The sequence below is a fragment of the Salminus brasiliensis genome, chromosome 19 (assembly GCF_030463535.1).
Source record: "Salminus brasiliensis chromosome 19, fSalBra1.hap2, whole genome shotgun sequence".
NCBI lineage: Eukaryota > Metazoa > Chordata > Actinopteri > Characiformes > Bryconidae > Salminus > Salminus brasiliensis.
Window position 1 is genome coordinate 8314448 of NC_132896.1, and position 15022 is coordinate 8329469.

The following is a 15022-nucleotide window of genomic DNA, read 5'->3' on the forward strand; positions in this document are numbered from 1 at the left end:
TCTTATCTATGTGAGATTCTTAATACTGTGGCAGTCAACTATAATTGCTCTAAACTTTAAATGATCTGTAATGATCACTGATATTTAACATAATCTAATGGAAAAATAATAAACAACTAAAGAGAAATAAATATCTATTAATATTTAGTAGTTGGTCCTCAAGCCTTCATGACTGACTTACAGCTCTGTAATTTTTTCATAAAATGTTCTTAAAGGAGTGTAAATCATAAAGGACACACTCATCACACTTGATGAGCTGTACAACACCTCAGTCAAACACTTCCTACACAATTCTCTTTGACTACACAGCCTGCTTTAAGCCCATGTTCAGAACTGTCTGATAGTTACTGACAAGCAAGAGATTAGTCAGATAAGGCAAGTTATCATTTATTGAAAAAAGACCACAATACATGAAGCAACAGGCCTGAGGTATGTTAACCACTGGCCTTTAAAGCCTCAGTCTGCAACTACAGAAACAGAGCAGCATCCTCAGACTGTTGTGGTTGCATCAACCTGCCCGCTGCAGTGTTAAATGACTTGAGCCTGATTAATGCTCTGTCATAAACTCTCCTCATAGTCTGAGTACTTCTTGAGGAAATGTGCGGCAGGCCCTTGGTTGCATCTCACAGCCTCCTGCAGTGCCGTGTTGCCCCACCTGTCAACATCAACATCATGACCAGGTCAGCATAGGGTGTCAGTATAACATAATAATGCTTTTGATTCACTGATTATTGAAAGGATTTTTTTCCAGTGTTTGTATTGTTTATCTTTACCTGTCCTTGAGTGTGCAGTTGGCTCCTGTGTTCTCCACGAGAAACTTGATGACCTCCAGGCGCCCCTCTGAGGCGGCTACATGAAGGGCAGACCTTCCGTCATAGTCCACAGCGTTCACATCTGCTCCGGAGAGGAAGTACCTGCCGAGGTGAGGCATGACACACCACACTACGTCATGCATCCTGTTTACTAATAAGTGAGAGAGGTCATCGGTGTGGGTGTGAAGTGAGGGAGAGCACCTCATTATGAGTCATTTTGTTTGGGCCGTCTGTATCACTTACACAGTGCCAGTGAAACTGCCCTCAGATCACAGGATCACCACTGGCCTGAAAATAATTCCCTGCATGAGACTTATTTAGTAATGCTCTCTAAAACTTTACTGGGTTTTTTAAAGTTCTGGAAAGTTCAGCCACTGTGATGTAGATACAGTCATTCAGTGAGAAATGGTGAACGTTGGAGAAACTCACTCAGTCAAAACCAAGGGATCACGATATCTACTTCACAAATATAGCCACTGTATTTGCTATGTAAAGTGTAAAGTGAACAATGAACTAAAAGGACATAAGTATGATCATTACCTCCTTAAGGAGTGCAGGTCCCCTCGGTATGCAGCCAAGAGTACGTTCATGATTTGGTAACCCTGTGAAGTCAGACAGAGAGCATGTGTTAGCCATGTAGCCTCCCTACACAATCAAATTTACTAATAAATGTTACACTCAGATCATCCAGCTGACCTCAGACTCCACTTTCCACTGTCTGTAAGACAGCACCTGACGGAAAGGAGTCCGGATGTCAAAACTGTGCAGCTGGAAGGCAGACACCAGCTCCTGAAACCAAACAAGGTGTTCCCATTGGTGAAATACACTCTCCTGCTGTGTGTAAAGCTGACCTCCTTTAAAGTTGTCATACCTTGACCCTTACCTCACAGAAATGCACACCCCTCCAGGAATTTCCATGTGCGTCCAATTCTGGTGACCAGCACATTAGGCCCAGAACTCCAGGTACTACTATGAGCACCACACCAGAGCTGCTGGATTTGGCAGGCACGGATGTCTACGGAGCAGGGAGTGTGTGTGTCATCAAGCTTTTCCAGTTAAAAACAACAATTTCTGATTCACTTTGAAATTTTGTACGCAAGTAAAAACAGAAGGCACTGGGTATGCATACTATGGTAAGTCCCTCTCCATAGTATGTGTACTGTTTGAAACTGCTGTTGAAACCAGGGGGATAAATGTACACTAAAGAAAAAAAAAAAACCTGAACTAACATTTATAAAGAACTGAATTGACACATAATGATGTGCAAAAACATATTTTTCTTCCACTAGATGGCACTGTATTAACACAAAATTGCTCAGTAGGGCTGACGAAGCTTCTTTCCTTGCATGTCCTCCTTCCTTAAATTTCTTCATTAATAAGAACCTGGCTTAAGCCAATAGGCCTTTTACATTATAATTTAAGCCTTAAGGTAAGCCTTAAATACTAAATGGACAAAAGTATTGGGACACTTTTATTGTTTCTTCCAAAATCAGTGCATCACAAGGAGTTTATCTGCTGTTGTTGGAGTAACTAGTAGTCTCTACTGCCCAGAAGAGGCTTTCTACTAGATTCTGGAGCAATGCTTAATGAACAAGAGTGTTAATGAGGCCGGGATCATCCCCAACTCTCCAACTCATCCCAAAAGTATTAAATGGAGCACCATCCATCATCATTCCAGAGTACACAGTTCAACTGCTCCACAGCGCAGTGCTGAGGGCTTTATACCCCTCTAACCAACGCCTGACAGTAGGCATAATGCCAAAGGTTCATGTCTTTGTGCTCTAGAAAGTCCAACTCTTTTGGCAATACTTCTCTACAGGGACTAGACAAGCTGTATGTGTGTGTGTGTGTATCTGTACATCTGTGGCAGCAACCTTAAAATGTACCTTAAAATGGAATATTCTGGAGTAATTGTTCATCCCTGCCACCTGCATCATAGACAGAGTACTCCGAACTGCAGAGGGAGAAACAACCTGGTCGCCTGACATGGGACAGAGGCCACCATTAGCTAAAGTAGCAGCCAGGGCAGCTCCGGACTCACAGGTGACTTCTGTGGACAAACACTGAGAACACGACATGTCCATGAAGAGCTGCTAACCTGGACTTTATGCTGTACTGTAAAACGTAAGTGGTGAGTAAGTGAGATTACCTGTAACAGCAGATCCAGTGTGGCATTTATGTCAACACCATCCGGAAAGCACTGGAAGAGATCGTCAGGTTTAGAAGAACTAGAGTACTGATCATGGAAGTTACCACTAAACATACAGCGATCAGCAACAACATTAATACAGATGAAGTGAAAAACACTGAGTGGATATTAGTCAGCAAGTGAACAGTCCGTTCTTGAAGGTGAAGTGTTGAAAGAAGGAAAAAGGGGAAAGCATAAGAATCTGAGCCACTTTGACAAGGGCTGTGGTGGCTAAACAACTGGGATCAGAGCATCTCTAAAACATCAGGCAGGACTTGTGGGGCTTTTCAGGTATGCAGTGGTCTGTACGTACCAAAAGTGGTCCAAAAAGGACACCCTGTGAACCAGCAAAAGGGTCACTGACACCTAATGCTCATTAAAGTGATCTGATGGGGTACATTAAGGCATATATTGCTGCCAGATACCTTCAGACATCCTGTGGAGTCCATGCCTCTAATGGTCAGATCTGTTGTGACAACACAAGGGGGCCTTCCCAAAATTTGGAATGTGCTGTTGATCAGTAAAGTTTTTAATATATTGGATGATTGCTGACGTCTCTGTGACTGATTAGATAAAATCCTCAAGAAATGTGTCTTCCTCAAAAAAGCAGTGGGGATGGTTGAGCTAACACACATACAAAATATAGTTTACTTGTATGTATTCTAATGTTAGCAACAAATAACCACTTGCTGTGCAGGATCCAGTTCCCCAAAGCATCTTAATATTAAGATAATCTTAAATGGTAGAGAGAGAGCGTTCAGTGTGATGCTCGATCGACCCTTTAAAATCGTCTTTCTGCTAAGATGCTTTTGGGAAAGTCAGCCCAGATAAACAGCTTTGCATATCATTTTCTGAGACGACTAAAGCGTCTGCAGAGTACTGTACGTAAGCATTAACAGGTGAGCTTACCTTCTTTTCTTGGAGATAAAAGGAAAGGGCATGTAGACGAATGATGTCCTTCCTCAAGCCCTGGTAGCTGAGGTGATGTGAACAACATGAAATCAAATGGATCATTATGTTATGTTTAACAGATGGCTGTGGAGACAACGTACCTTGTACAGTTTAAATTGGCATGCTCCTTATTACACAGCCTCCTTACAATATTCAGAACCTGAGGATGAGATTCTAGGTTAGGATGAATTATTAACCTCTTGAAGTTTAGAGTGAGTGTTGTCATTATACTGTAAGTTTGATTAACTAGCTATCTATTTAGGTACATAATTAATTACATTTACATTCAGGTAATATTTTATATCAACATGTCCAATTCTCCACCCCCCCCCCTTCTTTTTAATTTTTTTTATTCCACAAAAAAAGACTTCATAGAAAATGTTTCCTTAAATTCAAATTGTAAAGAAAGTCCCCAGAAATGTTGTACTAATTGAAAGTATACACAGACTTGTTTTAATGAGTGAGGAATAATTGAACATTATTTTATCACCATCTAATTTTCCTCCCTAATTTTAGATTAGCCAATTACCCAATCCACTCATCAGTACTCTTCGTCTATCACATGTAATGCTCCTGACACTGGAAGGGACCAGGCAACCAACACACTTAGAGGAAGCACACCCCGTGCCGGCCAGCATCACACTGAGGTGATGTGGGGAGTATGAGAGCCATCTACCAATCAGAAGAGAGTGAGACCAATTGTGCTCTCTCTGGCTCTGGCTGCTGATGGTAAGCAACATGAAGCTTCAGTTTCGAACAGGCGATCCTTGCGTCGTAGTGGCAGCGCCTTACCTCAAAATGTTATTTAATGTTAGTTCTACCTAATAGACACAAACAGATATTTAAAATTGAGTGTAAATTGTTAAAGTGTGTCTTACCGATTCATACTTCTCCTCTTCCTCTGTAACTGGCCTCACTGTTAACTGCTAGGAGACAGTAACAATCAACAAAAGGACAACATCCTTTTGGTGGGTGTGTTGTGGTGATGAGGTGTGTTAAACTAGCCCCCACCTGCAGCAGTGATGCACTGATGATAGCTCCCGTCTCAGTCAGAGGACTGTGAGGGACACCTGCAAGCCAAAAGGATCCAACCACATCAACACCACATCGACACATGTTTCAGGTGTTTTCCAAAACACACAGTAAGCTATGCTCAAGACTAAATTACACATAATGAGGATTTTTCTATTGAAGACCTGCTTTAGGCCAGGATCAGGACTGATCTGCGTTCACACAGTCCAGGTCTGGTTTAATCCTGCACCAGAAAGATTGATTCACCTGGACATGTTTGATGTAAAGCACTGTGCGGTTTAAAGGAAGGAGGAGTGAGTCTTAGTGTGAGCAGAGAGCACTAATTTACAGTGTTGCTGTAAACAACATGTACAAGCTCTTCCTTTTCAGTGCCAGGAAAAAGCAGAAAATATGTTCAACAGGAAAGATAAAAAAATCTTGACAAATTTCTGAGGAGGTACTCCACTCCAAGTTGTTATACAAGTGTAGTTTCCAATACAAGGGACATGGGACTCCAACAACCATGCATGACCAGGTCTACCACCACAACTGCCTATATCAGACAAACAGCACAATCAAGCTCCACTCTCACTTCAGATCTAAACAAATTACAGATGTTTCTGTGCTTCCTTCCACTGTGAGTAGATGACCCAACACTGTAGATCTGAAAGAATGTGGAATTGATGAAGACGAGAACATAAAGAAGAACATTTGCTGAAGATGATAGTGTTCTCAGAACAACCAGAAAGCAGAAATTTGGCGGTGTGGACACATCTTCCAGCAGAAAACTGAAAGCAGGCAAGCAAGGAAATAATGGAAGCTGAAGTATGAAATAAATAAGTGGATACATTCAATCCTGCAAATGTTGATGTTACATTTAATTGTTGAGGATAAAAATGTTCTCTGTTTTTCCTGACATGAAAAAAATGTAAGGACATAATGGCTATTTTGACAGGAAATTACAATCTGAATGAAAGGTGGTCACTGTTTCCTGATTTATTCATTAAAATGTTTTTACCTTGTTTGCTCAGGGTAAAGGGAGATTCATATTTTGCATATTCCTCCAAACCAACATATCTGTGTACATAGTCAACTCCTAGCTGATGCACTGCAAGCCCGTATACAAGAGGCCAAGAGATCTCTCCCAGAACACACGGCTCTGCCCAGTCTCCTAGAGACAGCCTACAGTAGAAATTAAACAAAAAGGCAAAAAGATTATACATGAGTTAGGTCAGAGCATAACCTTAGTTAAGCATAACCTAAATCCTGACTGTGTGATGGTATGGCATCAGCATGAACTGAGATTGCAGTAGAAAGGAAACAAGCTCAGAGTCTAGATGAGTTGCTTACCGTATCCAAGTCATTTAAACCTTAGGTTAATGATTCAGACCATAAATCTAAAGTGAAAACTATTGTATAGCTGTTTAGCTTACCATATTTGTGGAGTCACAGGGTTTTATTTTAGGGCTTATAAAACTGGTTTATATAAGTAGTGAAGAAGTGAAGGGTTTAGGGGGTTAAGTACCTCTGGCCATCCACTGTACAGACTGAAACTCCCCATTTTCCACTGCCCTCACTTCCCTCTTCTCTATCCTGTAGAGGAAAACAGAGATGGCATGTCGGTATTAATGTGTAAAAATATTGGGCCAGAAAAGCAGAAAATCACTGGAGCAGGGAGTAGTGTCAGTTTAGGTAAGACTTGGTATTGACTAAATTGCTTCAATGTAAAAATGGCTCATATGTAATATTTCTTAAATAATAAATAGCAGTAAGAACATGGATTTGAGCCAATAATCTGGATTTCAACACTGATATTGGAAAAAAATGCTATCACGCCATCTCTGTCATCAATCCCAGCAGGCATGGGACGTCAAATTGACACTGATTTTTATTTGAAAAGGAAAACTGGGTTGATGTCAAAACCCAACGTTGTACAGACACTGAATTTTGGTTGGAAATCAAAATCACATATCCGTCAGAAAACACCATTGGGTTGACGTCAAGCTTCAACATTAGACAAAGCAAAATCTTATTGTACATAAATATGGTGTGTTAGATAATATCACAGCTTAAAACCAACAAAATATCAATGCCAGCATTGCCATAAGACGTTGTCTTGGCAATAAACTTTGGTCACTCAGCATCTCAACCAGGTAACATCTATTGACACTGATGGCCAGCTGGGATAGGCCACCTTCTAAATGATCATAGTTGGGTGAAGGCATTCACACACCTTTACAGAGGAAAGCTGTTTACATTTAATAAACAACTTCTGGGTCTCCTCTGCAAACGTGGAGAAATCTGGAATGACAAATCTGCCTTGCACGGCCTTCAGGATGAAAGACACAAAGCCCGTCACACACCTGCGGGGTGTCCAGAGCAAAGCAGAGCCAATGTTATAAGACGTCTTAAGAGTGTGACATCAGCTTCATTTGTGCTTACTGACTCTGTGAGACTCTGAGTGCAGGTTTAAAGAGCTTATCATGACCTTTGGAAGGTGTTCCTGTCCACTGCCCCATCAGCATCCTGCAGTTTCCTCATCAGTGCATAACAGTCTTTAATCCGTGGGTCAGTGCGTAACACACCAGAGCTCCACAGGGTCTACATGGGGGGGAAAACGGCAGTGTCTAAGATTTACTCGGCTGAAATGTTGCTACCAGCTTGGCTGTGTAAAGACTTTTCTTGCGTACCTCAAAGAAATGATTGGTGCTGACTCTTCCTCCAGAGGCAAAGCTGTCAAACAACACGTCAGCAGCCCTGGACAGCGTTTGCATCACAGAAAATGCATCAGTGAAAAGAAAGTTACCTTAAGCAGATGTGGCCTGGGTTCTGTGCTGAGGATTCTGTGAATGAGACGCAGACTTACGCTTTTCTCTTTGACTGGCTGTGCTGGGTGTCCGTCCTGCTGCTGACGCTGGGCCAGGGCTGGGAAGTCAGGGCCCGGTCCTGCTCCAACTGTGAGACGGAGGATTTTGCGAAAGCTGGTAAGCCTGGGCGACATTGTGCGACAAAGTGCGACATTTCAATCTTAGCTGGCAGCAGAAATTTAAGGCAAGCTTACACAATATACCACTGTACTATTAATAATAACAGATTGTGATGGGTTTAATGCGACAGTTTTATTGCGTATTAGTCATATTCTCTGAATTCAGCATTGTTTCTTTTGTCAGTTTTTATTTTATTTTGCTATTCGGTGCCAACCAGAGGAGGATGGGTCCCACTTTTAAATTTGGGTCCCTTCAAGGTTTCTTCTTCTCAATCTGAGAGTTTTTCCCTTGCCACTGCTGCCACTGGCTTGCTCAATCGAGGCTCAAACCCGGATCTCTGTAAAGCTGCTTTGTTACAGCATTCATTGTAACTGAACTGGTAGCTTCTACTATTTCTACTGTGCAAATAGTTACATACTTACTTAATAACGTACGTGTATGATGATTTAGGCATGCATTTTGTATGATGCTAACCTGGTGGCTTTAAGCTTTCATTACTTGTTCCTACTTGTTAGTTCAGTGCAAAAGTACAGCAGCAAATCTCAGACACCAGCCACATTTAGCTGATTAGGGTTTAGAGGAGACACTGTACATTCGAATTTTGAGGACAGTGTATACATAAACAGTAGCTTCTTTTTGCTGTTCTTTTTACCTGTCGAACCTGGAGCCACAAAGCTAGCAGGCCTCTGAGACGGTGTAGCATTTCTTGGCAAGGGATGTGGAATTTTCCCCGACAAACTAGTCTCCTGGAGACATAAAAAACAAGATTACACACGAAGCATGGATCTACATAAGCAATATTGTCAACTTTTCAAACTGTTTATTTTTATTTTTATTTTTTCAAAAAAGGAGAACAGGCTCATCTCTCACAGTTATGCCACTGTTTCATAAAAGAGCATTTCCCTCCTGGGTCTGCTTAAAACAGCAGCACATGAATTGGCTGTGCTTAGCACCTTCAGATCTGCATGATATATGACATGCACTTTCTGCAGACTTTAAGGCTGCAGCCAGACAGCTCTTTGATGTTTAAGCAAGTGCAGGTGCTGCACATTGAGGGAAAAACTAATTGTTACCTTTACAAGGCAACATGACGGCTGACAAATGTGTTGAGTCGGGCTGACAACGGCAACAGCAAGCAACGCCTGGAGGGACGATTTTATTACAGGACACGCTGGCATAGCCTCAGCTTATTACTTGTGCACAGACAGTTTTTTCAAAGTTCATTCAGCGACTCCAACAATGCTACTCTCTATGTGACATAATGCTTGTTCTTGATTATACCAAAATTTCGGTACAGCTCTTGGCTAGGAAGCACATCTATATATTAGAATATATTTAGAATCTCATTTCATAGCCGGTAAAGGAAGATATAGCCTTCGGCTGTGCTGAAATAGCTGCTGTCTCCTAATGTTTGCACAGCTCAGGCTTTTAACAACAGGATGGCTCAGTGCTTTCCGTTCAGCACATTAGTCTTTATGTGGGCTGGATGAGTGTGGATGGGACATTGGCAGAACAAAGTATGTAACAAGACACACACCTGAGCTTCTTCACTCTTTACCAGGGCTACATTCTTCTCCAGGAGGCCATCCGTCATCACACCGTTCTCTGACAGGGGAGAAAATAGGGCCAACAAAAGAAAAAGAAAGAACAAGAACTTCTATTATATTCTTTCATTTATAACCAGTGACCTAAAAAAAGTGACTTTCATAAAAAAAGAAGACCTATGCATTGATTTTGTTAGAAAAAGTGGGGCAGGTCAATTAATGGAATTACAAGTTTCACATTGCTGTGTTGTTGTCTTCTCCCAAAACCTCCACAATAACACAATAAATAAAAAGATAAAAGAGCCAACACAGTGAAGCTGGTGCGGGTGATTGCAATTTCTATTTTCAATCTCAGCTGCAATTCAGGGCTATATACAAACAAAGGAATCTGCCAAACGTGCTTATTAAAGTCAGAGTATGGGTTTTGAAGAACTACTTCTGTTTACATATAACATATGGTATATTTTCATTGGCTCTTGAAAGGGCCTTATTTTATACATTCAATTGTATAGCCAATTATTTATAAACAATGTAAACATGAACAAATAATGCAGAGGTTTTTTTAAGTAGCACATTATGCTTATGAATGAAACTGCTGGCTAGACGACAGGGTAAGAACATCTCCAAAACATCAGGCAGATCTTTTGTGGTGTTTCCAGTATGCAGTGGCCAGTACCTACCAAAAGTGCTCCAAGGAAGAACAACCAGTGAACTGTTAACAGGGTCAAGGGTGGTCACATGGGTCACTGGTGTGATCCATGGAGGCCCCACTTCACAACTTACTGGACATGTTAAAGGATCTGCTGCTAATGTCTTGGTGCCAGACACTACAGGACACCCTCAGAGGTCTTCTGGAGTCCATACCTTCACAGGTCAGAGCTGTTATGGTGGTATAAGGAGGACAATTTTAAACAGGTGGTTTAAATGTTATGGCTGACTGGTGTATGTGAATGTTCCTCCGTTCTGATTGGCTGTGTTGTATTGCATCTCAGTCATTAAAGGTCGAGCTGAAACACTCCTTCAACTTAAAGAACTTCAGCAGTAAACTGCTGCAGGCTAAAGAGAGGCCTCTATCTATAGATTTACAGATGAACATGGGAACCTCGTGTATAGCAACCTCAACATGCCTCTTCTGGAATGAAAGCGCATTCTCTTTACAGGAAGTGGATTCTGTGCCCAGCTATGTTGGTGCATTTCAGACCGAGGTATGCACACAGTCTTACCAGCTCTTTGGGTCCGGGCCTGGCCATCATAAAGGAAGCCAGCTTTAAGAGAAAGCCATGTTTCATAAAAAGAGTCCGACTATATTTAATCTACTTAACAATACAGTGGCACATTTTAATTCAACCCTTTAACTCTGATGTCTGAAGACTCTGTTGGTTATAAAAGGACTGCGTTCTGAGCTTCTGGACCAGAGAACAAAGCAGGACCACTCAAAAGAAACCTCAAATAAGAGAATTGAGAATCCTTTCATAATTCTAATTAGTCACCCGCAGTAAGAAATTTAATAATCAAACTTCCAACAGCCTTCCAGAGTGTAATCAAGGGCAGGAGAATATTATTTTCAGTATCTTAAGAGTGAAATGCAATTTTAGTTAATGAAAAACTGTCCTGCAACTTAAATAAACTAGACACTACACTGTAGAGGCTGCGCTTTAAGGTCAAAGCGACAGAAAAATGACCGCTGGCTCCTAAAATAAAACCCAGACTGCATAGAAGGCAATTAAATATTTCTGATTCAGTCTCTCACACTAAAAACAAACACCACATCACCTCATCTGGAGTTGATTTCTCTCCTAGGCACACCCGCTTTCTTCCAAAAACGCCTTCCAGCCCAAACTCCAACCGCAGGCCCAGTTAAAAGAGGCTGCGTACAAGAGCATTCCACTTTTGGCTCCCAGTTAGATCCTTCTTTGTCTTTTTATAGCTGATCTCAGACCTGTTTTGTAGTGTCGCTTGTGATCATTCAAAATCAGGATTTGGGTCAGAGATTCTGACCCTATATCAGTGTGAAAGGACAATTCCAAAGGGGAAGTACACCCAGAGTTAAGAGACCACTGTCCCTGAAAATCACTGAGTGTAAAGCCACACAGATCGTTTCCAAATTATACACTTGAGCAGGGCTGTGTGTAGGCCTATACCTCTTCCCATGTCCTCCTCCTTATTTGGCTCGAGAAGTTTGTTGCCATCCAAGCCTCCATAACGTTTTCTCCATTTGCGACGCAGAGAGGGTGTTCTCTGAAAACTGGGGAGGTAAAGTTTACTACTGCACATGTAATACCAGTGTTTCTACATCATGTGATCTAACTTTTCTCATTTCATTACTTTTGAACAAAGCAGCAGAAATCTGATTCTGTTTGCATTTGAAGGGGAATTGCAGTGAATTAGCAGGTGAAACTCTTTCACACACTGATATTTAAAAGCTGCAGTGAAATAACACTGTGGACACACTAAAACAGATACTAAGGGATATTTGTCTGCGCTGAGACAAGTCTGGTCATGACATAAGTAGCGAGCGTCTTAGGTTCTGACAAGGTTAGAAATTTAGAGCGGAGCAGAGAAGGTGCTCCTTAACAACAAATTTCTGAAAGATTGTTTTGACCTTGCTTCTTAAAAAAAAAATTAAGCAACAGGGTTGTTTACCTTACATCCTGAAACTGCATCAGCATTACATGAAGGATTTTTGTTGTTTTTAAGTAAATGGTTTGTGTCTCTATATGCTGTCTCTATTCCATACAACATTTAAATATTATGACTGTATAAAAGTGTAACAGTGTCCCTGAATAACCTCTAAATATGGACAGAAAACAGTCTTACCAGAGATAAGGATTCTCATCTGCTTCTTGACTTGCACTGTTGTCCATTTACGTCTTTTATTCACTTGATTGCCTTGATTGTCTACTTTTAAACCATAAACCTGCTAAAGAGTTTCAGAGTCGTCAAAATGTTAAAATCCCATGCCTCATCATCACTTGCTGTAGACCTTGTGGAGGTGAGACCCAACTGTGGACAGAGTGAGTGAAAGTTTTTAGGGTGTGTTTAAAACAATGCCTACCTCCTGCATGGATGGAGGAGGGACAGGGACACATACATTTAAAGAACTAGGAGGGACCTTGTCTTTGGATAGACAGAAATGGGGTGATTGTGATACAGTTTAAAAGATAATCATGAGTAGTAACTGCAGTGAGTAATAGCAGCAGCAGCAGCAGTAGTAGTAGTAGTAGTAGTAGTAGTAGTAGTAGTAGGAGAAGTAGTGGTAGTAGTAGAAGCAGTAACAGCAGCATCAGTAGTAGTAGTAGTAGTAGAATCAGTAACAGTAGCAGTAATAGAAGTAGCAGTAGCAGTAGTAGTAGCAGTAACAGCGGTAGTAGTAGTAGTAGAAACAATAACAGTAATAGTAGTAGAAGCAGTAACAGTAGTAGTAGTAGTAGTAGAATCAGTAACAGTAGCAGTTATAGTAGTAGCAGTAGCAGTAACAGCGGTAGTAGTAGTAGAAACAGTAACAGCAGCAGCAGCAGTTGGTGTAGTAGAAACAATAACAGTAATAGTAGTAGTAGTAGAAGCAGTAGTAGTAGTAGTAGTAGTGAAAGCAGTAACAGCGGTAGTAGTAGTAGTGGAAGAAGCAATAAGAGCCGTTGTAATAGTAGTAGTAGTAGTAGTAGTAGTAGAAGAAGCAGTAAGAGCAGTTGTAATAATAGTAGTAGTAGTAGTAGAAGCAGTAGTAGTAGTAGAAGCAGTAGTAGTAGTATTAGAAGCAGTAGTAGTAGTAGTAGAAGCAGTAGTAGTAGTATTAGTATTAGCAGTAGCAGCAGTAGTAATAGTAGTAGAAGCAGTAGTAGTAGTAGTAGTAGTATTAGAAGCAGTAGTAGTATTGGAAGCAGTAGTAGTAGTATTAGAAGCAGTAGTAGTAATAGAAGCAGTAGTAGTAGTATTAGTATTAGCAGTAGCAGCAGTAGTAATAGTAGTAGAAGCAGTAGTAGTAGTAGTAGTAGTATTAGAAGCAGTAGTAGTAGTAGTAGTAGAAGCAGTAGTAGTAGTAGTAGTAGTAGTAGTAGCAGTAGTAGTATTAGTATTAGAAGCAATAGTAGTAGTAGTAGTAGATGCAGTAGTAGTAGTAGTAGTAGTAGTAGCAGTAGTAGTATTAGAAGCAATAGTAGTAGTAGTAGTAGTAGTAGATGCAGTAGTAGCAGTAGTAGTAGTAGTAGTAGCAGTAGTAGTAGTAGTAGTAGGATTAGAAGCAATAGTAGTAGTAGTAGTAGTAGTAGATGCAGTAGTAGCAGTAGTAGTAGTAGTAGTAGCAGTAGTAGTAGTAGTAGTAGTAGTAGGATTAGAAGCAATAGTAGTAGTAGTAGTAGTAGTAGATGCAGTAGTAGCAGTAGTAGAAGCAATAAGAGCAGTTGTAATAATAGTAGTAGTAGTAGAAGCAGCAGTAGTAGTAGTAGAAGCAGTAAGAGCAGTTGTAATAATAGTAGTAGTAGTAGTAGTAGAAGTAGCAGTAGTAGTAGTAGAAGCAGTAAGAGCAGTTGTAATAATAGTAGTAGTAGTAGTAGTAGAAGTAGTAGTAGTAGTAGTAGTAGATGCAGTAGTAGTAGTAGTAGAAGCAGTAGTAGTAGTAGAAGCAGTAAGAGCAGTTGTAATAATAGTAGTAGTAGTAGAAGCAGTAGTAGCTGTAGTAGTATAAGAAGCAGCAGCAGTAGTAGTAGTAGTAGTAGTAGTAGTAGTAGTAGTAGAAGCAGTAGTAGTAGTAGTAGTAGAAGCAGTAAGAGCAGTTGTAATAATAGTAGTAGTAGTAGAAGCAGTAGTAGTAGTAGTAGTAGATGCAGTAGTAGTAGTAGTAGTAGAAGCAGTAGTAGTAGTAGTAGAAGCAGTAAGAGCAGTTGTAATAATAGTAGTAGTAGTAGAAGCAGTAGTAGCTGTAGTAGTATAAGAAGCAGCAGCAGTAGTAGTAGTAGTAGTAGTAGAAGCAGTAAGTGCAGTTGTAATAATAGTAGTAGTAGTAGAAGCAGTAGTAGTAGTAGAAGCAGTAAGAGCAGTTGTAATAATAGTAGTAGTAGTAGTAGAAGCAGTAGTAGTAGTAGTAGTAGAAGCAGTAAGAGCAGTTGTAATAATAGTAGTAGTAGTAGAAGCAGTAAGAGCAGTTGTAATAATAGTAGTAGTAGTAGAAGCAGTAAGAGCAGTTGTAATAATAGTAGTAGTAGTAGAAGCAGTAAGAGCAGTTGTAATAATAGTAGTAGTAGTAGTAGAAGCAGTAGTAGTAGTAGTAGTAGAAGCAGTAAGAGCAGTTGTAATAATAGTAGTAGTAGTAGAAGCAGTAGTAGTAGTAGTAGTAGTAGTAGATGCAGTAGTAGTAATAGTAGAAGCAGTATTAGTAGTAGTAGTATTAGTATTAGAAGCAGCAGTAGTAGTAGTAGTAGTGGTAGTAGCAGTAGTAATACTAGTAGAAGTACATTAAGTAGTTGGAGCAGCAGCAGTAGTAGTAGTAGTAGTAGTAGATGCAGTAGTAGTAGTAGTAGTAGTAGAAGCAGTAGT

The 15022-nt window shown here is 40.5% G+C and overlaps 1 protein-coding gene across 1 annotated transcript; it reads right to left on the reverse strand.

Annotated features, from left to right (window-relative positions):
• Window positions 1-558: 558 nt before the first annotated feature.
• glsl (glutaminase like) lies at window positions 559-12357 on the reverse strand. The gene is made up of 21 exons (XM_072663911.1): window positions 12311-12357; window positions 11635-11738; window positions 9487-9554; window positions 8602-8695; window positions 7829-7952; window positions 7653-7719; window positions 7451-7563; window positions 7196-7325; window positions 6488-6555; window positions 5981-6144; window positions 4963-5021; window positions 4830-4877; window positions 4053-4111; window positions 3910-3976; window positions 2962-3012; window positions 2699-2875; window positions 1696-1827; window positions 1509-1601; window positions 1353-1414; window positions 774-914; window positions 559-655 (listed from the first exon to the last, which is right to left on the reverse strand). The coding sequence occupies exons 1-21, from the start codon at window positions 12355-12357 to the stop codon at window positions 559-561; spliced, it is 1965 nt and encodes a 654-aa protein (XP_072520012.1).
• Between the last annotated feature and the right edge of the window lie 2665 nt (window positions 12358-15022).

What these genes read in the sequence shown, in the direction of transcription:
- glsl (XM_072663911.1), bottom strand. Translation starts at nt 12,357, where the DNA reads ATGGACAACAGTGCAAGTCAAGAAGCAGATGAGAATCCTTATCTCTG. An exon ending in GCACCAATCATTTCTTTGAG is followed by an intron (nt 7,564 to 7,652) that starts GTACGCAAGAAA and finishes CCCCCCATGTAG; the next exon opens with ACCCTGTGGAGCTCTGGTGT. An exon ending in GGGGTGTGCATTTCTGTGAG is followed by an intron (nt 1,602 to 1,695) that starts GTAAGGGTCAAG and finishes GTTTGGTTTCAG; the next exon opens with GAGCTGGTGTCTGCCTTCCA.